Source organism: Salmo salar, chromosome ssa12, assembly GCF_905237065.1.
Source record: "Salmo salar chromosome ssa12, Ssal_v3.1, whole genome shotgun sequence".
NCBI classification, from domain to species: Eukaryota; Metazoa; Chordata; class Actinopteri; order Salmoniformes; family Salmonidae; genus Salmo; species Salmo salar.
In genome coordinates this window covers 86,455,662-86,479,636 of record NC_059453.1, presented here as the reverse complement: position 1 = coordinate 86,479,636, position 23,975 = coordinate 86,455,662, and the positions used below count along the sequence as shown (strand labels likewise).

General features: G+C 43.3%; 1 protein-coding gene across 1 annotated transcript in view; it reads right to left on the bottom strand.

The window, feature by feature from the left end:
* Positions 1–15,825, bottom strand: part of LOC106566048 (CTTNBP2 N-terminal-like protein) — a 45,644-nt gene extending 29,819 nt beyond the window's left edge. The window contains exons 1-2 of the mRNA XM_014133855.2: positions 15,709–15,825; positions 4,513–4,620 (exon numbers count right to left, since the gene is read on the bottom strand). Coding sequence (XP_013989330.1) covers positions 4,513–4,611 — 99 coding nt within the window. The 5' untranslated portion in view covers positions 4,612–4,620; positions 15,709–15,825. The remainder of the gene's footprint in view (positions 1–4,512; positions 4,621–15,708) is intronic.
* Between the last annotated feature and the right edge of the window lie 8,150 nt (positions 15,826–23,975).

Here is a 23,975-nt window from a genome sequence, read left to right as displayed (position 1 = left end):
CTGCAGTAGTCATCTTCTATCTACCATCACACTGCAGTAGTCATCTTCTATCTACCATCACACTGCAGTAGTCATCTTCTATCCACCCATCATACTGCAGTAGTCATCTTCTATCCACCAATCACAGTGCAGTAGTCATATTCCACCCACCCATCACACTGCAGTAGTCATCTTCTATCCACCATCACACTGCAGTAGTCATCTTCTATCCACCAATCACAGTGCAGTAGTCATATTCCACCCACCCATCACACTGCAGTAGTCATCTTCTATCCACATCACACTGCAGTAGTCATCTTTTATCCACATCACACTGCAGTAGTCATCTTTTATCCACATCACACTGCAGTAGTCATCTTCTACCCACATCACACTGCAGAAGTCATCTTCTATCCACCCATCACACTGCAGTAGTCATCTTCTATCCACCCATCACACTGCAATAGTCATCTTCTATCCACATCACACTGCAGTAGTCATCTTCTATCCACCATCACACTGCAGTAGTCATATTCCACCCACCCATCACACTGCAGTAGTCATCTTCTATCCACCATCACACTGCAGTAGTCATCTTCTATCCACCAATCACAGTGCAGTAGTCATATTCCACCCACCATCACACTGCAGTAGTCATCTCTATCCACCATCACACTGCAGTAGTCATCTTCTATCCACCCATCACACTGCAGTAGTAATCTTCTATCCACCCATCACAGTGCAGTAGTCATCTTCCACCCACCCATCACACTGCAGAAGTCATATTCCACCCACCCATCACACTGCAGTAGTCATCTTCTATCCACCCATCACAGTGCAATAGTCATCTTCTATCCACCATCACGCTGCAGTAGTCATCTTCTATCCACCATCACACTGCAGTAGTCATCTTCTATCCACCCATCACACTGCAGTAGTAATCTTCTATCCACCCATCACAGTGCAGTAGTCATCTTCCACCCACCCATCACACTGCAGAAGTCATATTCCACCCACCCATCACGCTGCAGTAGTCATCTTCTATCCACCATCACACTGCAGTAGTCATCTTCTATCCACCATCACACTGCAGTAGTCATCTTCTATCCACCATCACACTGCAGTAGTCATCTTCTATCCACATCACACTGCAGTAGTCATCTTCTATCCACCATCACACTGCAGTAGTCATATTCCACCCACCCATCACACTGCAGTAGTCATCTTCTATCCACCATCACACTGCAGTAGTCATCTTCTATCCACCCATCACACTGCAGTAGTCATCTTCTATCCACCATCACACTGCAGTAGTCATCTTCTATCCACCATCACACTGCAGTAGTCATCTTCTATCCACCAATCACACTGCAGTAGTCATTTTCTATCCACCATCACACTGCAGTAGTCATATTCCACCCACCCATCACACTGCAGTAGTCATCTCTATCCACCATCACACTGCAGTAGTCATCTTCTATCCACCAATCACACTGCAGTAGTCATATTCCACCCACCCATCACACTGCAGTAGTCATCTTCCATCCACCCATCACACTGCAGTAGTCATCTTCCAACCACCTAGCAGGGTGCACTAAATTGCCTTGCCTTAGATGGCCAGTGCCCAGTAGATGTGTGGAATGAGTTCAAGACACAACACAAGAATGCTCTACGGGGCCTTGATTTCTGACATTTCTGTTCACCTGGATATGGTATAGTTTATTATGTTACCCAGGTTACTTTGTAATGTACTCAGTTCTCAATACGACATATTAGGATGAGCCCAGAAGTCTAGGCAGATTTGAATTCTGTTGTCTGTACGCCACGTTTTGTACAGTATGTGAATGAGTAGAATATGTGGATTAATAGCCAGAGACAATCCTCAGACTGCAGAGAGATAAAGGATACTCTTTCCACAGCCAGATAGCCTTTCATCCCAGGCACATGGACATACATTGGCTTAAGTGGCTAGCGTTGTGGCAGTACATCCTGGCTAATAAAGTAGAGCTCCTTCCCTGGTTGGCTAAAGGATCTCTCATCAATTAAGGTCAGGTTAAATCATGGGAGGTCAGGTAATGAGTATCTGTCTTGTCTTCAGCCGTCCTGTGTCTATACTACAGTAACACTAGAAGCCTGCTTAGAGAGTCTATTAGGTAAAGGCTAACTCTGCTCTCGAACCACTGTCCAAGATTATGGACTACTAACCTGGCCATTTTACATCCGCTACTCCTGTGAAGCATGAAACCGAAAGCGGTGGAGTGGACAGTTTGGAGGCAGACAGGATGTTGACGGTTCACCTCAGTGAGATCATTTTATTTACAATATTTACAGATGCAGGATGACTTGGTCAATAAACTTAGTACAAAAATAACAAACTTGGCAGTGACATAAAGACTTGGATGAATCAAAGATATTCTCTGCAACAATAAACTGTTCAGGCATTCAACTATGATGCCTCTCACTGGATACAGGTGAAGCTCCACTCTAGCTACCTGTTATCTCCCAGGTGTAGCTCCACTCTAGCTACCTGTTATCTCCCAGGTGTAGCTCCACTCTAGCTACCTGTTATCGCCGAGTTGTAGCTTCACTCTAGCTTCACTCTAGCTACCTGTTACCTGCTATCTTCTAAGTGTAGCTCCACACTAGCTACCGGTTACCTGCCCAACCTGCTATCTCCCAGATGTAGCTCCTGTAACGCCCAACACAGGAGATGAGAAGCAGGTACAGGGAGTGAACAATTTAATATAGACGGACATGCAACGAGACAGTAACAGCGGACATAAACATGACACGACAAACAATGCTACTACAGGGAACAACCCAGAGGAGCAGACATATATGCAGGGGCAATCAAGAAAGTGAGGGAGTCCAGGTGAGTCCGCGCAGCTGCGTGTAATGATGGTAACAGCTGCGTATGATGACGGGGGGGGGAGTGGGAGCAGGCGTGACAGTACCCCTCCCCCTCTAGGGGTGCCAGCCGGCGACCCCCCTGGGCGAGCCGAATGATCCCGCTGCGGCGTAGAAGCCCCCTGGGCCGGCTGAAGCATGATGTGGGATGGGAACCTGCTGAGCCAACCGAGGCAAGGAAACCTCTCGAGCCAGCTAGGGCGTGAAAGCCCAACGAGCCAGCTTAGGCACCCCCGGTTCCATCGGCGGCGGCCTCCGGGTCCGACGTCACCAACAAAACAAGAAAACTCATGGGCCGGCTGAGGCCTAGGAGCCCGACGAGCCGGCAGAAGCATGACGTGAGAGGGGAACCTGCTGAGCCAATTGGGGCAAGGAAATCTCTCGCGCCAGCTAGGGCATGACGGCCCGATGAGCCAGCTTAGGCACCCCTGGTTCCATCGGTGGCGGCCCCCAGGTCTGACGTCACCAACAAAACAAAACCCCCAAAAACTCCCTGATGCTTCTTGTAATGGTAGTATCATTATGTAAGGAACCAACACAGGAGATGAGAAGCAGGTACAGGGAGTGAACCATTTAATATAGACGGACATGCAACGGAACAGGAACAGCGTCTGGACATAAACGCGACACGACAAACAATGCTACAGTGCTATAGGGAACAACACAGAGGAACAGACATATATGCAGGGGCAATCAACGAAGTGAGGGAGTCCAGGTGAATCCAATGAGCGCAGCTGCGCGTAATGATTGAAACAAGTGCGTATGATGACGGGGAGCGGGAGCAGGCGTGACAGCTCCACTCAATCTACCTGTTACCTACTCAACCTGCTATCTCCCAGGTAAAGCTCCACTCTAGCTACTTGTTAAAATCAAATCACATTTTATTTGTCACATGCTCCGAATACAAGAGGTGTAGACCTTACTGTGAAATGCCTACTTACAAGCCCTTAAACAACAATGCAGTTCAAGAAAGAGTTAAGAAAATATTTACTCAATAAACTAAAGTAAAAATAGTAAAATAAAAATAAAAAGTAACACAATAAAAAATAAACGAGGCTATATACAAGCGGCTTTGTGAATGTTGACCTGTTTAAAGGTCTTGCTCACATCGGCTACCAAGAGCGTGATCACAAAGTCGTCTGGAACGGCTGGTGCTCTCATGCATGCTTCAGTGTTGCTTGCCTTGAAGCGAGCATAAAAGGCATTTAGCTCGTCTGGTAGGCTCGTGTCACTGGGCAGCTCATGGCTGGGTTTCCCTTTGTAGTCTGTAAAAGTTTTCAAGCCCTGCCACATCCAACGAGTGTCAGAGGCGGTGTAGTAGGATACTTGTTACCTGCCCAACCTGCAATCTCCCAGGTGTAGCTCCACTCTAGCTACATGTTACCTGCCCAACCTGCTATCTCTCAGGTAGTCCTCTTGTCAGTTAACAGAATGCGCTACTCGAACCAATGTTCTCGTTTGTTTCATGCGCTTCGTGGAAACTCCTTGGACATAAATATAAATCATAGTTATATCTCTATGTCTAAGACCTCACATTATAGTCAATAGGTGGCATCATTGAGGGGTATTGGGGCCCTGCCTGGAAATGAAACAAGGGAAAAGACTGGGGAGAAGGATAGCTCTTACCCTGAGGGCCTCAATGACCAGGTCACGGGCCTCCAACTCTCCTTCCAGGACACTGAACAGCATCAGCAGCTCTGGCTTGCTCAGGCTCTCCATGTTCATCTGGGACTCCTATGGGCATGCCGGGGAGAGGAGCTGTGTCAGTACCATGACATACACTGTCAATACATTATAATATAACAACACGGAAGTTATGTGCATGAGATGAAAATGTTTTTTTTTTTCTTTGTGTATGAACAAGATATTTGGATATCATGGCCAATACTGTACTTAAGTTAAAGCACCCTTGAGTCCTGTGGGTCATTGTCAGGGATTCCTAGGAGTGGTGGTTGGAGTCAGGTGCAGAGAGCAGAGGGTAAGTATAACGTCTTTATTTCTCTGGCACAAAACGGTCACGCCTAAAAACAGAGGGCGCGTAACAAAGTAGACCAGCCCAAAAACACAGGGCAAAACATTCCGTAGAGAAATAAGGCGCCAGCCAGCACATCCAATAACAAACAGTGAAATAATCCCGCACAAACCTGGGCGGGCCTAACAGGTTTAAATAAACACAAATCAAGAAACTAAACAGGGAACAGGTGCAACCAATAAGACCGAACAAACAGAAAAGGGATCAGCGGCGGCTAGTAGACCGGCGGCGACGACCGCCAAGTGCCGCCCGAACAGGCAGGGGAGCCGCCTTCGGTGGGATTCGTGACAGTCATTGTGGATCACTATAGATTTTGAATAAACGTTTAACAGTGCAGAAATTAGCACAAATCTGGCAAAGACTTGGATCTCAGGCAACATTTCAATCTAAGAGTGTAACGGTCGTCGTACGTAGTGGACGAAGGCGCAGCAGGTTGAGTGCTCATAAAGACTTTTATTGAACACGTAACAAACAAAACAAGAAAACGATCGAACGAACAGGATTGCAGGCTAAAACACACAGCTAAGCAACCACAACTTCCCACCAAGGGACCGGTGAAACAGGGCTACCTAAGTATGACTCTCAATCAGCAACAACGATGTACAGCTGTTCCTGATTGAGAGCCATACCAGGCCAACACAAAGAAATACACAACATAGAAAACCATAGAAATACAAAACAAGAACATTACCCAAAAACCCCGGAACACATAAATCAAACGCCCCTCTTACATAAATACATATCCCATTAAACCCCGAACCACATAAAACAAATACCCCCTGCCACGTCCTGACCAAACTACAATAACCAATAACCCCTTATACTGGTCAGGACGTGACAAAGAGGTCCACTATTTAAACACTGGATGCATTTACCAGGCCCAGTACCTTCGTTAATAAAAGCTGAAAGCGTTGGTAAATTGAGAGAAAAGCACTGTATTTGCCATTCACTCTCACGGTTCACTTGTCTTTGTGAGGAGCTTGTGAACGTCATACATGTGGAGACAAATGCCTCTCACACACACACACACACACACACAAATGTATGTAGTTCTGTCCTTGAGCTGTTCTTGTCTTTTGATGTTCTGTATTATGTCATTCTGTATTATGTTTCATGTTTTGTGTGGACCCCAGGAAGAGTAGCTGCTGCTTTTGCAACAGATAATGGGGATCCTAATAAAATACCAAATACCAATACACCAACATATGGTGAGCAGACAGAGACGGAAACTCTCAGTCCCAATCCGTATATATACAGATTTTTCACATAGTTGTCGAAAATATATTAAGTAACTGACAATGAGCTGTTTGCCCTCATTCATTCCCATATTCGTTCATATCGAGACTCAACAAGTTGTGCTTTGGGATCCTCTCTCCCTCCAACTTTTGTTTGGACCCCTTTAGAATTAGTGGTTAAAAGTCAGGGGAGAGAATTTTTGAGATGTGTTGTGGTCTCTTTGCAGGCTTCATGCATTCTTTACTTGGTGCAGCTGCCCTGGGTCTGTTGACAACACTGTGGTATCCACACCTCAAACATACAACCACACTCTGGCCAGCCATCACATGCAGGCCAGGCTTTGGAATCAGTGTAGTTCATTCAGTATCACACTAAGCAATGGGATCCTTAAAAGAGTTTACAGAAACTCATGGTGAGCTCATTGGGATATTATTAGTAAGTTGGAAAGAGACTGTCAGACTTGACAAAATAACACTAAATAATAGTCTATTGGTCACACACTCTAGTTTGCAGATGTTATCGCAGGTGCAGCTAAATGCTTGTGTTTCTAGCTCCAACAGTGCAGTAATACCTAGCAACACAAAACAATACACACAAATTCCAAAAAGCAAAAAGAAAGAAATGAGTCCAGAATATTTATCATTAAGAACAGCTGCTCTTTCCATGCATAGACTGACCAGGTGAATCCAGGTGAAAGCTATGATCCCTTATTGATGTCACTTGTTAAATCCACTTTAATCAGTGTAGCGTAAAGGGAGGAGACAGGTTAAAAATGATTTTTAAGCCTTGAGACAATTGAGACATGGATTGTGTATGTGTGCAATTCAGAGGGTAACTGGGCAAGGCAAAAGATTCAAGTGCCTTAGAACGGGGTACCGTAGTAAGTGCCAGGCGCACTGGTTTGTGCCAAGAACTGCAATGCTGCTGGGTGTTTCACGCTAAAAAATTCCCTGTGTGTATTAAGAATGGTCCACCACTCAAAGGACATCCAGCCAACTTGACACAACTGTGGGAAGCATTGGAGTCAATATGGGCCAGCACCCCTGTGGAACGCCCTGACGAAGTGTGTGTGTGTGTGTGTGTGTATATATTTTTGCTATTTTCTACATAGAAGAATAATAGTATGGACATCAAAACTATGAAATAACACACAATTAAACAAGTTTTAAACAAATCAAAATATATGTTCTGTTTTAGATTCTTCAAAGTAGCCACCCTTTGCCTTGATGACAGCTTTGCACACTCTTGGAATCCCGGTTTCCACTGTACCCGGCAGATGGCAGACAGCGTGAATGGCGTCGTGTTTGCTGATGTCAAAGTTGTGAACTATTTAAAATTGTTGCATGTTGCGTTTATATTTTTATTCAGTGTATATAATGTAGGTGTTACGCTCGATGTTGGAATGAGACCAAGGTGCCACGGATCATCACTGGAGGCGTCGTGCCACGGATCATCACTGGAGGCTTTGTGCCATGGATCATCCCTGGAGGCTTCGTGCCATGGATCATCCCTGGAGGCTTCGTGCCATGGATCATCCCTGGAGGCTTCGTGCCATGGATCATCCCTGGAGGCTTCGTGCCATGGATCATCCCTGGAGGCTTCGTGCCATGGATCATCCCTGGAGGCTTTGTGCCATGGATCCTCCCTGGAGGCTTCGTGCCATGGATCATCCCTGGAGGCTTCGTGCCATGGATCATCCCTGGAGGCTTCGTGCCATGAATCATCACTGCAGGCTTCGTGCCATGAATCATCACTGGAGGCTTGGTGCGTGGAGCCGGCACTGGGCGTACCATGCTGGGGCGACGCACTGGAGACTGGGTGCGTGGAGCAGGCACAGGGCTTACCAGGCTGGAGAGACGCACTGGAGGCCAGGTGCATGGAGCAGGCACAGGACGTACCAGGCTGGGGAGACGCACTGGAGACTGGGTGCATGGAGCAGGCACAGGGCTTACCAGGCTGGAGAGACGCACTGGAGGCCAGGTGCATGGAGCAGGCACAGGACGTACCAGGCTGGGGAGACGCACTGGAGACCGGATGCGTAGAGCCGGCACACATTGCGTATCTCTGCAAAGCATGGTATCTGAACCGTGACCAACTCCTCATCGTAATTACAGGGAGTTGGTTCTTGTCCTTTGCTCCGCTCGCCACCCCATGTGCCTCCCCCAAGGCTGCCTCTCGGGCTTCTGTCGTCTCCTTGATTCCTGTTTTCCTCGCCGTTCCTCTCTCGCTGCCTCCATCTGCTCCCATGGACGGCGATCCATTCCGGCCTGGATCTCTTCCCACGTCCAGGATCCCTTACCGTCCAGGATATCCTTCCATGTCCAGGATGTCGGCTCCTCCTGGCCACGCTGCTTGGTCACTTGGTGGTGGGATCTTCTGTTACGCTCGATGTTGGAATGAGACCAAGGTGCAGCGTGGTAAGCGTACATCTTTCTTTTATTTGATGAACACCGACAAAACAAAGAAAATACAAAACGAACGTAAAGTTCTGCAGGCTTCACAGCAGCTATACAAAAACAAGATCCCACAATCACAGGTGGGAAAAAGGGCTGCCTAAGTATGATCCCCAATCAGAGACAACGATAAACAGCTGCCTCTGATTGGGAACCATACTAGGCCAACAAAGAAATAGAAACATAGATATGCCCACCCAAGTCACACCCTGACCTAACAAAATTGAGAATAAAAAAGGCTCTCTAAGGTCAGGGCGTGACAGTAGGGCTGACCCCATTTAGTAGACTGGTGGATTTTTTGATTGATAGGCTGTTGGTCGACCAAGATTTTTTTAGTCGAGCAGTTGCAAATGTATATATAAAAAAATGTATGACACGAGACACCAGTTTGATTCACACCAGTATCACCAGTAGTACATTTACCATTAATTACCATAATTTCTAATCTACAATGTTTGTTTCGTTACAGTAATTTCTGCTAATGCATTCAATATATTATTATTATTATTATTATTATTATTATTATTCTACATCTTACAGTTGACATTGTAAGAGTGGACACGTTGTTTGCAGAGCGCAAATAAACAAAGTCTGTTTTTACATCCATTGAGAATGACAATAGTTCCTCAATGTAGCCTATTTGAAAAATCTTTCCAGCTCTCTCCCTTCCGATAACCACTCAGCATGAAAGGGGAAAAAATGTCCGGCTCTGATCCGGTGGAAACGTCATAAAATAGGCCTACTTGATTACTTGTCCGCACGGGAAACTCTGAGGGCCCCGAATATTTTATACAGTGTTGCAAGTTGGCTAGCAGAGCTTCTGGCCAGACCAAGTTGATAGTTGATACAATGTTTAAAGTTCCTTGCAGACAGGCCATGTGTAGCCAATGTGATTTATAGGATATTTATTTTTATCAGGATATTTTCCACCTGCGGGCTGCAATGTTTTTTATTTGTTGGCTTTATGTACAGTGGCAAGAAAAAGTATGTGAACCCTTTGGAATGACTTAGATTTCTGCATAAATGAGTCATACAATTTGATCTGATCTTCACCTAAGTCACAACAATAGACAAACACAGTGTGCTTAAACTAATAACACACAAATTGTATTTTTCTTGCTCATATTGAATACATCATTTAAACATTCAATAGTGTAGGTTGGAAAAAGTATGTAAACCCCTAGGCTAATGACTTTTCCAAAAGCTAATTGCAGTCAGGAGTCAGCTAACTTGGAGTCCAATCAATGAAACGAGATTGGAGATGTTGGTTAGAGCTGCCCTGCCCTATAAAAACACTCACAAAATGTGATTTTGCTATTCACAAGAAGTATTGCCTGATGTGAACCATGTCTCAAACAAAAGAGATCTCAGAAGACCTACAATTAAGAATTGTTGACTTGCATAAAACTGGAAATGTTTACAAAAGTATCTCTAAAAGCCTTAATGTTCATCAGTCCACGGTAAGACAAATTGTCCATAAATGGAGAAAGTTCAGCACTGTTGCTACTCTCACTAGGAGTGGCCATCCTGCAAAGATGACTGCCAGAGCACAGCGCAGAATGCTCAATGAGGTTAAGAAGAATCCTAGAGTGTCAGCTAAAGATTTACAGAAATCTCTGGAACATGCTAACATCTCTGTTGACGAGTCTACACTACGTAAAACACTAAACAAGAATGGTGTTCATGGGAGGACACCACAGAAGAAGCCACTGCTGTCCAAAAAAACATTGCTGCACGTCTGAAGTTCGAAAAAGAGCATGTGGATGTTCCACAGCACTCCTGGCAAAATATTCTGTGGACAGATTAAACTAAAGTTGAGTTGTTTGGAAGGAACACACAACACTACGTGTGGAGAAAAAGGCACAGCACACCAACATCAAAACCGCAACCCAACTGTAAAGTATGGTGGAGGGAGCATCATGGTTTGGGGCTGCTTTGCTGCCTCAGGGCCAGGACAGCTTGCTATCATCGACGGAAAAATGAATTCCCAAGTTTATCAAGACATGTTACAGGAGAATGTAAAGCTATCTGTCCACCAATTGAAGCTCAACAGAAGTTGGGTGATGCAACAGGACAACGATCCAAAACACAGAAGTAAATCAACAACAGAATGGCTTCAACAGAAGAAAATACGCCTTCTGGAGTGGCCCAGTCAGAGTCCTGACCTCAACCCGATTGAGATGCTGTGGCATGACCTCGACAGCAGTTCACACCAGACATCCTAAGAATATTGCTGAACTGAAACAGTTTTGCAAAGATGAATGGTCCAAAATTCCTCCTGACCGTTGTGCAGGTCTGATCCGCAACTACAGAAAATGTTTGGTTGAGGTTATTTCTGCCACAGGAGGGTCAACCAGTATTAAATCCAAGGGTTCACATACATTTTCCACCCTACACTGTGAATGTTTACACGGTGTGTTCAATAAAAACGTGAAAATGTACAATTGTTTGTGTGTCATTAGTTTAAGCAGACTGTGTTTGTCTACTGTTGTGAAGATGAAGATCAGATCAAATTTTATGATCAATTTATGCAGAAATCCAGGTAATTCCAGAGGGTTCACATACTTTTTCTTGCCACTGCAGACTATTTTTACATATTGGCAATGGCAATAGAAGTTACTTTTAGATTTGTATAATTTTAAATTAGATCAAATATTGATTAACCACATGATACTGATTTTGAGATATGAAAACTTTATTAAAAATGAAATGAAACTGTTCCATGAAAAAGTGCATATGGAAATCATGACTGGCACGCAGATCAGTAGAAATGGTACGATAACTTGGCACTCCAAATGGAAAAGGTTTCTGACCGCTGGCATAGCCTATTAGTGGAGCAAGAGCCAACTTCAGGAGCGTAAGAGCCAATTTATGCTTGATCCGAAAATGTGATCGAAAGCGTCATATGGATGGTGTGATGCAATTGCGAGGAGACCGGAGGCATGCAGAGGCCAAATTGAGCTCCGTATCACATTGCCGTGCACCTCTAAAAATATTTAACAATGAGGAGGGCACTTATAGCTCTGGATTGACATGATTGGTTGACGGTAGGTGAGGGCGGGATGTCCTGTATAAACACAAACTCACTTCCTTTGACAACTTCCTTCACAACAGCTCTGTGCTGCTCAGTGAAGTGCAAGATGTATGAATGCCCTGACTTCTGCAGAGGCCGCATCACTCTAAATGCTGCATGGCCAATGCAGACGGCAGAATGACAATGCAGCGCCTTTAACGGCCGAATCTGCGAAGCCCAGCAGCAGAGGGCAGCGGGAGGAGGAGGGTCGGGAACAGGTTTTTTCTTCTGGTTAGTCTATATTGATCTCTGGCTCCTTCTTTAGTAATTTGTGTGTGTTCATTTTTAATCGCAGTGCTTAAAGCATCAGACAAGCTCAGTAGCCTAGATGATTTTATTCAAACATAGGGTGTGTCTATATATGGAAAATGCATGTTTTAAAATTTCAACCAATGATTGGTCGAAAGTCAGACGACTCTCAGTCGAATATTTGTTTTAGTCGGGGACAGCCCTAATATAATGGTGTGTAAAGACAGTATGGACAGTATATGAATAGAAAAGGTGTGTACAGCAGTAGTTATATAGGATGATCCTTGAAAATAATTTATCTTATATGCTGATGAACCTATGTTCATAGGGCCAGTTGTTTCTGACCAGGAAAAACACCTAATCAACTCCTAAACAATAGTGTCACCTCCCCCAATCAGCATTCCCATATCCGATTAACCACGGCAAAAGCAGAAGACCTAATATAATCTGCCTTCCTCAGTCTCTCGACTTTATTAGTCCCCCAGCTCTGACCACTAAGCATTCAGCAGGCCTGCTCCTATACGAGTTCTGTGGTCGCCTAGTAGAAGTTTCCACATCGTGAAGTCATCAGGAGGGGCCAGCCGGAGCTCAGAGCATTGCATAATGAGATGGGAGCCCAGGGGGCTTTGATTGTGAGCAGCTACTGTACAGCATCATGGGGGCTATGAAGCTCTCCTAGCATCCCAATAACTAGACACTTGAAATATCTGAATGGACATAGTCTGACTCTAGACTCTACGGGATATGAATCAATTCACTTTTCTGAGCTCTGGGACAGTAGCAAAGGATGCATCAGCAGAAATAGCATGGCTTGATCTAAATCTAATCACACAGTTATTACTCTAATACATTATGGTTCATTCTGGCAGTTTCATCCCAGATCCAAGCACACACTGTACCGTAAAAGATCTATGATCTGTAGATGGGTCTTCTCCAGACCCTCATGGCTTGGTTTGTGTTCTGACCACATGGCTAGCATGCCAATTGAAATCCCCACCTCCTCCAGTCTGCTTTTACAGCCTCGCTAATTTCACAGCCGCTTGTAACCTGTCTGAAAATGTGTTGTTATTGTATTTGAAGCACGTTAGGCCAGATATAGCCTACATGTGATTTTCACACGTTAGTAAACACCACCTCTTCATTTAAAATGATTTTTTATAATCTCCTGTTCTTGAAAACACATGACTGAAAGTAAGCTCACTAGTAATGTGTTATTCAAATATATAGCATGCGCATGTTATTGAACGCATGGGAAATCCAAATATTCCCACACTCGTTCATTTCCGCTTCCTAAAGAATCGCCTGCGTCTATAATCCCTTTTATCCTTGTTTGTTTTAAGCCTAGTCAGCCATGTTCCCCACGTAACAAACTTCTGATTGAACCTCGGAGGCTCTCTATCTGTCTGTCGATCCATCCACCCCCCCCACCCCCCCTCTGTCTCTCTCCCTCTCTCTTTCTCTCTCATAGCACACAAGTAGCAGATGCCAGGGGCTAATTAGTGAAATCCCTTTGGCCTGCTGCACACTGTCTGAATGACTCAGTCAGTCACTGTGGGTCACAACAGACAACCTCCTTGTATAAAGAGATGTATCAAGAGACTCGATCAGATTACAAAGTGATAACTGACAGTCATTTTTTAAGTCTACAGCATGCTGTCTGTGTGGGGTGTGCTGTGCAATAATTTGATTTTCAGTATCATGTCAGTGCTATTACAAATAAAAAACACCTTCTACAAAGTAATTATAATTCATTGATTTCCTACTGGTTTATTCCCATAAAGTCTAATCTAATTTCGGACCTTACGTTGACAGCTTAATGAAATACTAGCTACCCATCTGTGATACATCAAAACTATTGGATAAGATAGGCATGTAGTCTTGTCTAGGCGTGTGCTCTTGTCTATTTGTTGGCACAATGTTACAATGTAAAATGCTACTGTGTGATGTTATATATGTTATATAAACATCACCAGACAATAAATAGACAAGACTGTAGAAAAGACTTGTTCAGTCACATCATATACAGTAGCCTGGTTCCCATCATATAGCCTGGTTTCCATCATATAGCCTGGTTCCCGTCATATAGCCTGGTTCCCGTCATATAGCCTGGTTCCCATCATATAGCCTGGTTTCCGTCATATAGCCTGGTTCCCGTCATATAGCCTGGTTCCCATCATATAGCCTGGTTCCCATCATATAGCATGGTACATGTCATATAGCCTGGTTCCCATCATATAGCCTGGTTCCCGTCATATAGCCTGGTTCACATCAAATAGCCTGGTTCCCGTCATATAGCCTGGTACATGTCATATAGCCTGGTTCCCGTCATATAGCCTGGTACATGTCATATAGCCTGGTTCCCATCATATAGCCTGGTTCCCGTCATATAGCCTGGTTCACGTCATATAGCCTGGTACATGTCATATAGCCTGGTACATGTCATATAGCCTGGTTCCCATCATATAGCCTGGTTCCCATCATATAGCCTGGTTCCCGTCATATAGCCTGGTACATGTCATATAGCCTGGTACATGTCATATAGCCTGGTACATGTCATATAGCCTGGTTCCCGTCATATAGCCTGGTTCACGTCATATAGCCTGGTTCCCGTCATATAGCCTGGTACATGTCATATAGCCTGGTTCCCGTCATATAGCCTGGTTCCCGTCATATAGCCTGGTTCCCGTCATATAGCCTGGTTCCCGTCATATAGCCTGGTTCCCGTCATATAGCCTGGTTCACGTCATATAGCCTGGTTCCCGTCATATAGCCTGGTTCCCGTCATATAGCCTGGTTCACGTCATATAGCCTGGTTCCCGTCATATAGCCTGGTTCCCGTCATATAGCCTGGTTCCCGTCATATAGCCTGGTTCCCGTCATATAGCCTGGTCCACGTCATATAGCCTGGTTCACGTCATATAGCCTGGTTCCCGTCATATAGCCTGGTACATGTCATATAGCCTGGTTCCCGTCATATAGCCTGGTTCACGTCATATAGACTGGTTCCCGTCATATAGACTGGTTCCCGTCATATAGCCTGCTTCCCGTCATATAGCCTGGTACATGTCATATAGCCTGGTTCCCGTCATATAGCCTGGTTCACGTCATATAGCCTGGTTCACGTCATATAGACTGGTTCCCGTCATATAGCCTGCTTCCCGTCATATAGCCTGGTTCCCGTCATATAGCCTGGTACATGTCATATAGACTGGTTCCCGTCATATAGCCTGGTTCACGTCATATAGCCTGGTTCACGTCATATAGCCTGGTTCCCGTCATATAGCCTGGTTCACGTCATATAGCCTGGTTCCCATCATATAGCCTGGTATACGTCATATAGCCTGGTTCACGTCGTATAGCCTGGTTCATATCAGTACATTAAGGACAGACTAGTATGTCTGCCAAATCAGGATACATAAAACAGAGAAACCAGAATAAAGCATGAATCAAATATGATGGGATATTTATATCAGCCAATCTTTCACTATAGGCTATGATTCAGGATATTTTAGAACTTTCCCAAATCATTCAGATAAATCTGAAAGTGTAAAAACATTGAAGACGCTATAAAACTCCTCTTCGTTTAGTTCAGGTACTGTGCATCAATGTTCATTCATTCTATGTTTTACTTCTCTCAGTTTAATTGTATAGGCTACTGAGGAAAAGCCATAGTCATTTAAGGACAAACAATTATAGGAGTTATTACAACGTAGCTGTGCAGATTCGAGTGTCTGGCCAATTATAATAATATAAAAGTTTATCTTCGACATTCAACATACCTTCTATGTCTCTTCAATGCCTTTGTAAACGCCAACATGAACTTTAACAATTGTCAAAGATTGTCTTGCGTCTTCAGCTTTCGATAGCGGAAGAACTGATATGTGACATGTCCGTCAGCCTATAGGCAAGGCCGAATTCAGATCGTTGACCTATAAGATTAGTCTTGTCTACCTCAGACTCAGAGTCAGGGAAAGGAAGCTGTCGCATGGGTTTTGGAATTTGGACGAATTTCTTTGTGTAGACTTTTTTTCGGCAAATCTTTGCCTCTTTCAAAGGTCTTGATTTGTTAATTTCCTGTATATTTCACGTTGCGTTAATTTACCTTATATCTTACAAACTGTGGTTCTTCACTTGAAAGTATCATTTTGGTTTTATTCTCAAGAGTGTTTCGTTGTCACGCATACGTTTTGAGTTCGCATTGTCAGCTCATAGGCTATGACAGGCACACAGAAATATTGAAATATGTAAGGTATGTTGTGATTTTTATCAAATAGCAAGGACTGCGCCGAGATCATGGAAAATTCACGTTTACAGAGTTGCCTATTATAGGCTACTGGAATTTAGACTCAGTTCAAATAGGCTATCATAATGTTTCCATAATAACATAACACTTTATTCTTAACTGTCCTAAAATTTGCACTTTGAATACTTCAATAATCCTATATAAGAAAATTAAGTTAGCAGTTTAATCATGAGTTTTATAAAGTGATCTGATAAAGGGTCAATTATTGTTATTTTTATTTAAGGTGGACGACTCCCGTTAGTTTATATCTGACTTTATAAACCAGTTGATCATTAGGGCTATACCCAATGATCATTGGCTATACCCCTACACATTCATTTGTTTCCCATACAAACATAACATTAAAATCCCTGGGATTCTTAGCAGGATTAGTAGGGATTACAGTTGTCTCCTGATCCTCTCAGATAATCCTACCTGTTGTTACTACACGCCACCTGGTGGGTAGAGACAATACGATTCTGGTGTTTTTAAGATTTAAGATAATTGTCTTCACTGAACCTAAAATCCCTAGCTGTGGTTCAGACTTCAGATCCTGTCTGGTTTTGTGATTTCTGTCCCAGTACGTCATCATCTCACCTGGCTGAGATAGAACAAAAAACAGTCAACAGAGCAGTCACTCCAAATGCAGGTGTTGACTTGCCCATGACGAGAGATGCATTCTTCTCTGTGACTTCAGACAGGATTGTCTCACACATCAAACCATGTGTGATGTCTTACTCATCAGCCTTTGGCTACTACCTATGTCTTCTCTGGGTCTAAGGCACTGTGCTAGAGGGGTCACTACAGACCCTGGTTCGATTCCAGGCTGTATCACAACTGGCCGTGATTGGGAGTCCCAAAGGACGGGGCACAATTGGCCCAATGTCGTTAGGGTTTGGCCATGTAAGGCCGTCATTGTAAATAAGAGTTTATTCTTAACTGACTTGCCTGGTTAAATAAAGGTTAAATAAACAATGTTATTTCAATATCCTCTCATCAGAAAGTTTGATTAGTGACTGGGAATGCTTCTTAACATTAGGAAAACAATACAGTGATGTACTCTTTAACAATAGGGAACATATTATTGCAGGTCTATGCTATGATGATTCTTATTCACACAAAAGCATACACCAAGTGAATTGTATGAACTAAACTTTTTTCCAACCTTGTTTATCTCAAGAACCTGTTGCCTATTGCAATACACCATATTTGCCAGTAGAGAGCAGTCTTGTGTTATTCAATCCAAGCCAACGAATGGCCTTCATGCCAATGGGGGCTCTTCCATAGATCCCTGTAGGCTTTTCCACCTATCACCAGTAAACACAAGTTACAGTACTACATTTTTTGGGGGGGATAACCACAGGACACTAAAGTCAAAGCAATGCTGACCCTTTTAAAGTATGTAACATAGTTATATGTATATATACAGTTGAAGTCGGAAGTTTACATACACTTAGGTTGGAGTCATTAAAACTCGTTTTTCAACCACTCCACAAATTTCTTGTTAACAAACTATAGTTTTGGCAAGTCGGTTAGGACATCTACTTTGTGCATGACACTAGTAATTTTCCCAACAATTGTTTACAGACAGATTTCAAAAGAAATCAGCGAAGACCTCAGAAAAAAAATTGTAGACCTCCACAAGTCTGGTTCATCCTTGGGAGCAATTTCCAAAGGCCTGAAGGTACCACGTTCATCTGTACAAACAACAGTACACAAGTATAAACACCATGGGACCACACAGCCGTCATACCGCTCAGGAAGGAGACGCAGTCTGTCTCCTATAGATTAACATACTTTTGTGCGAAAAGTGCAAATCAATACCAGAACAACAGCAAAGGACCTTGTGAAGATGCTGGAGGAAACAGGTACAAAAGTATCTATATCCACAGTAAAACTAGTTCTATATCGACATAACCTGAAAGGCCGCTCAGCGAGGAAGAAGCCACTGCTCCAAAACCGCCATAAAAAAGCCAGACTACGGTTTGCAACTGCACATGGGGACAAAGATCGTACTTTTTGGAGAAATGTCCTCTGGTCTGATGAAACAAAAATAGAACTGTTTGGCCATAATGGCCATTGTTATGTTTGGAGGTAAAAGGGGGAGGCTTGCAAGCCGAAAAACACCATCCCAGCCGTGAAGCACTGGGGTGGCAGCATCATGTTGTGGGGGTGCTTTGCTGCATATGGGACTGGTGCACTACACAAAATAGATGGCATCATGAGGGAGGACAATTAGGTGGATATATTGAAGCAACATCTGAAGACATCAGTCAGGAAGTTAACGTTTGGTTGCAAATGGGTCTTCCAAATGGACAATGAACTCAAGCATACTTCCAAAGTTGTGGCAGAATGGCTTAAGGACAACAAAGTCAAGGTATTGGAGTGGCCATCACAAGCCCTGATCTCAATCCTATAGAAAATCTGTCGACAGAACTAAAAAAGCATGTGCGAGCATGGAGGCCTACAAACAGTGTGGCAGGTAGCATAGTGGTTAGAGTGTTGGACTGGTAACTGAAAGGTTGCAAAATCAAATCCCTGAGCCGACAAGGTAAAAATCTGTCGTTCTGAACAAGGCACTGTTCCTAGGCTGTTAATGAAAATAAGAATTTGTTCTTAAACTGACTTGCCTTGTTAAATAAAGGTATAATTAAAAAATAAAGGCTACATGAAAAGTTTGACCCAAGATAAACAAAGGCAACGCTATCAAATACTAATTGAGTGTATGTAACCTTCTGACCCACTGGGAATTTGATGATAAAAATTGAAATAAATCATCCTCTCTACTATTATTCTGACATTTCACATTCTTAAAATAAAGTGGTGATCCAAACTGACCGAAGACAGATCATTTTTACCGGGATTAAATGTCAGGAATTGTGAAAAACTGAGTTTAAATGTATTTGGCTAAGGTGTATGTAAACTTCCGACTTCAAATGTAAGTCATCATATAAGTAGTGTAAGAGAGCAATGAATGAACTCAGTCATTCCTGTCTTTGTGTGGTTATACATGTCTTTGTGTAGAAGAGGTGGTTCAGTCAACAACACCTGCATGATAATGAATAGCTTTTCCTTGAGTCTTTTCCCAGCCAGGTGCCTCAATCATCAGCTTTAGCTCAGAGGGCTATCGTGGGTTCAACTCCCGGTTAGTCATGTTTGTACAGCTTTTGAATGGTTGGTTTTTATCTGGAGTGTTCTGTGGGATGATGGAGTCGGAGTGTAATAGACTGCTGAGGGGAGCGGAGTGGGCTAAGGCCTCTCCAGCCCTAATCGAGAGGCTCTATTTCAGGCTCTTCAATTAAGGAGCTCTGCTCTGCATCCTGACTGCCGTGGAGGACAAACTGTGTCCTCTCTCTAAACTCAGGACAAATTTCTGCCACTGCACTTTTTATTGTTACAGTTTTTGTAACGACAAGAAATTACAAGGCTCAGAGTAGATTGCGTTCTTTAAGATTCAATGTTGTTTTCACAGATTCACCTTGAATAGGATTTGTTATTTGCATTTTGACAGTAAAGCCCTGGGGATCAAGTGCTGTGTGATCACACTGTGATCTGATTGTTTTGATTGTCTCTAGAGTTTTATAAAAATGAACAGTTAGGTGAAGCATCCACAGAATGGTTTGTATTACATGGTAGAAGATCATTGTAAGGACATAATGTTGAATGACAGAACATATTTTTCAACTACAGTGTATAAAATAATATTTTATATACCGTTGTTGAAAAATATGTTCTGTCATTCAGTTTCCTCTGTTATGAAAAAAAATAAGGTTACACTTTATTTGGATAGTCTGTATAGCATCTACAGATGGACTATCAGTAACCTTTCAACTATCTATCAACTAACCCTAACCTTAACCCTTATCCTAACCCTAAACTTAACCTTTACCCTAACCCTAGTGTAACCAGTGTGAAATGGCACACTTGTTAGCAGTGCGTGCTCGTAGCATTTCAATCGGTGACGTCACTCGCTCTGAGACCTTGAAGTAGTTGTTTCCCCTTGCTCTACAAGGGTCGCGGCTTTGTGGAGCGATAGGTAACAATGCTTTGAGGGAGTCTGTTGTTTATGTGTGCAGAGGGTCCCTGGTTCAAGCCCAGATTGGAAAGAGGGATAGAAACAATACTGTTAGACTAGTCCTTACCCTAACTATTATTCTAACCTTAGCAAGCTATTGCTTACCCACATATAATTGTTGATAGTATGACCATCTGTAGAGCATCTACAGCTGGACTATCCAAATAAAGTGTGACTCAAATTAAACTATAGACCTCAGAAAGAAAATTGTAGACCTCCACAAGTCTGGTTCATCGTTGGGAGCAATTTCCAAAGGCCTGAAGGTACCACGTTCATCTGTACAAACAACAGTACGCAGTTTATTCTTAACTGGTTAAATAAAGGTTAAATAAACAATGTTATTTCAATATCCTCTCATCAGAAAATTTGATTAGTGACTGGGAATGCTTCTTAACATTAGGAAAACAATACAGTGATATACTCTTTAACAATAGGAAACATATTATTGCAGGTCTATGCTATGATGGTTCTTATTCACACAAAAGCATACACCCAGTGAATTGTATGAACTAAACTTTTTTCCAACCTTGTTTATCTCAAGAACCTGTTGCCTATTGCAATACACCATATTTGCCAGTAGAGAGCAGTCTTGTGTTATTCAATCCAAGCCAACGAATGGCCTTCATGCCAATGGGGGCTCTTCCATAGATCCCTGTAGGCTTTTCCACCTATCACCAGTAAACACAAGTTACAGTACTACATTTTTTGGGGGGGATAACCACAGGACACTAAAGTCAAAGCAATGCTGACCCTTTTAAAGTATGTAACATAGTTATATGTATATATACAGTTGAAGTCGGAAGATTACATACACTTAGGTTGGAGTCATTAAAACTCTTTTTCAACCACTACACAAATTTCTTGTTAACAAACTATAGTTTTGGCAAGTCGGTTAGGACATCTACTTTGTGCATGACACTAGTAATTTTCCCAACAATTGTTTACAGACAGATTTCATTTTTAATTCACTGTATCACAATTCCAGTGGGTCAGAAGTTCACAAACACTAAGTTGACTGTGCCTTTTAACAGCACTTGAAAATTACAGAAAATGATGTCATGGCTTTAGAAGCTTCTGATAGACATCATTTGAGTCAATTGGGGGTGAACCTGTGGATGTATTTTAAGGCCAACCTTCAAACTGCTCTGGATAAGAGCGTCTGCTAAATGACTTAAATGTAAATGTAACTGTAAACTCAGTGCCTCTTTGCTTGACATCATGGTTAAATCAAAAGAAATCAGCCAAGACCTCAGAAAAAAATTGTAGACCTCCACAAGTCTGGTTCATCCTTGGGAGCAATTTCCAAAGGCCTGAAGGTACCACGTTCATCTGTACAAACAACAGTACGCAAGTATAAACACCGTGGGACCACACAGCCGTCATACCGCTCAGGAAGGAGACGCAGTCTGTCTCCTAGAGATGAACATACTTTTGAGCGAAAAGTGCAATTCAATCCCAGAACAACAGCAAAGGACCTTGTGAAGATGCTGGAGGAAACAGGTACAAAAGTATCTATATCCACAGTAAAACTAGTTCTATATCGACATAACCTGAAAGGCTGCTCAGCGAGGAAGAAGCCACTGCTCCAAAACCGCCATAAAAAAGCCAGACTACGGTTTGCAACTGCACATGGGGACAAAGATCGTACTTTTTGGAGAAATGTCCTCTGGTCTGATGAAACAAAAATAGAACTGTTTGGCCATAATGACCATCGTTATGTTTTCAGGTAAAAGGGGGAGGCTTGCAATCCGAAGAACACCATCCCAACTGTGAAGCACTGGGGTGGCAGCATCATGTTGTGGGGGTGCTTTGCTGCAGATGGGACTGGTGCACTTCACAAATAGATGGCATCATTACATTAGAAATACAAAAGCACCCCTTCAAATTAGTGCATTCGGCTATTTCAGTCACACCCGTTGCTGACAGATGTATAACATCGAGCACACAGCCATGCAATCGCCATAGACAAACATTGGCAATAGAATGGCCTTACCGTCATAAGATGCCACCTTTCCAACAAGTCAGTTTGTCATATTTCTGCCCTGCGAGAGCTGCCCTGGACAATTTTAAGTGTTGTTATTGTGAAGTGGAAAAGTCTAGGAGAAGAAACGGCTCAGCCACGAAGTGGTAGGCCACACAAGCTTACAGAACGGGACCGCCGAGTGGTGAAGCACGTAGCGCATAAAAATCGTCTGTCCTCGTTTGCAACACTCACTACCGAGTTCCAAACTGCCTCTGGAAGCAACATCAGCAAAAGAACTGTTCGAAGGGAGCTTCATGAAATGGGTTTCTATGGCCGAGCAGCTACTCAGCCTAAGATCACCATGCGCAATGCCAAGCGTCAGCTGGAGTAGTGTAAAGCTCGCCACCAGTAGACTCTGGAGCAGTGCAAATGTATTCTCTGGAGTGATGAATCAGGCTTTACCATCCGGCATTCCAACGGACGAATCCGGGTTTTGCAGATGCCAGGAGAACGCTACCAGCCCCAATGTATAGGGCCAACTGTAAAGTTTGGTGGAGGACGAATAATAGTCTGGGGCTGTTTTTCATGGTTTGGGATAGGCCCCTTAGTTCCACGTAAAGGGAAATCTTAATGCTACAGCATACAATGACATTCTAGATGATTCTGTCCTTCCAACTTTGTGGCAACAGTTTGGGGAAGGCCCTTTCAACATGACAATGCCCCATTGTGTACAAAGCAAGGTTTGTCGAGATCGGTGTGGAAGAACTTGACTGGTGACTGGCCTGCACAGAGCCCTGACCTCAACTCCATCGAACACCTTTGGGATGAATTGGACGTCGACTGCGAGCCAGGCCTAAACGCCCAACATCAGTGCCCGACCTCACTAATGCTCTTGTGGCTGAATCTAAGCAAGTCCCCTCATTTAGTGGAAAGCCTTACCAGAAGAGAGGAGGCTGTTAAAGCAGCAAAAGGGGGACCAACTCCATATTAATGTCCATGATTTTGGAACGAGATGTTCGACGAGCAGGTGTCCACGTACTTTTGTTCATGTAGTGTAGATAGCCAATGATTCCCTCATTCCAATGAAATCCTCCCAAAAAGTTTTACATTACTGCCACAATACTGAATAAACAAAGTGGAATGTAACTTGAAGGTTAGGCACAAGGCAAGATATTCAGACTAAAAAGCTCTGTTAGAATTGTGTGGTGTCAGCATCGCATAGCTGTTCTCTTTTTTTCTCTTCTTTCATTTGAAACTCTGAAACTTTTCCTCCCCTCTACTTTTTTCCACTGACGTTATTGCTGAGAGAGGTGTTTTCATGTTCGTAAACATTCTCCTCAAGGTGTGCTGGCTGGCCTTCAGTCAAACCCAGAAGCAAACTTTACGTAGAACATTGACTGTGGATTCCAGTTGTCAGATTTAGCTGAAAATAAGATTGGGCTCCAATGATGTTTGAGGTCACACTTTGTCTTGGACCCTCAAGCTTGGATGAACAAATGTATTTGGTATGGATGTACAATCGACTAGACTAAACAAATGACTTAATGGCAATTCCATGGTAACAGCGTGATGCTGAGACTCACTTTTTCACTTTAAAATGTATGCCAAGCAAAAACCAGTTATTGCAAAGGTCAACAAACCATACACCTACAGTTTAAGTGGGAAGTTTACATACACCTCAGCCAAATACATTTAAACTCAGTTTTTCACAATTACTGACATTTAA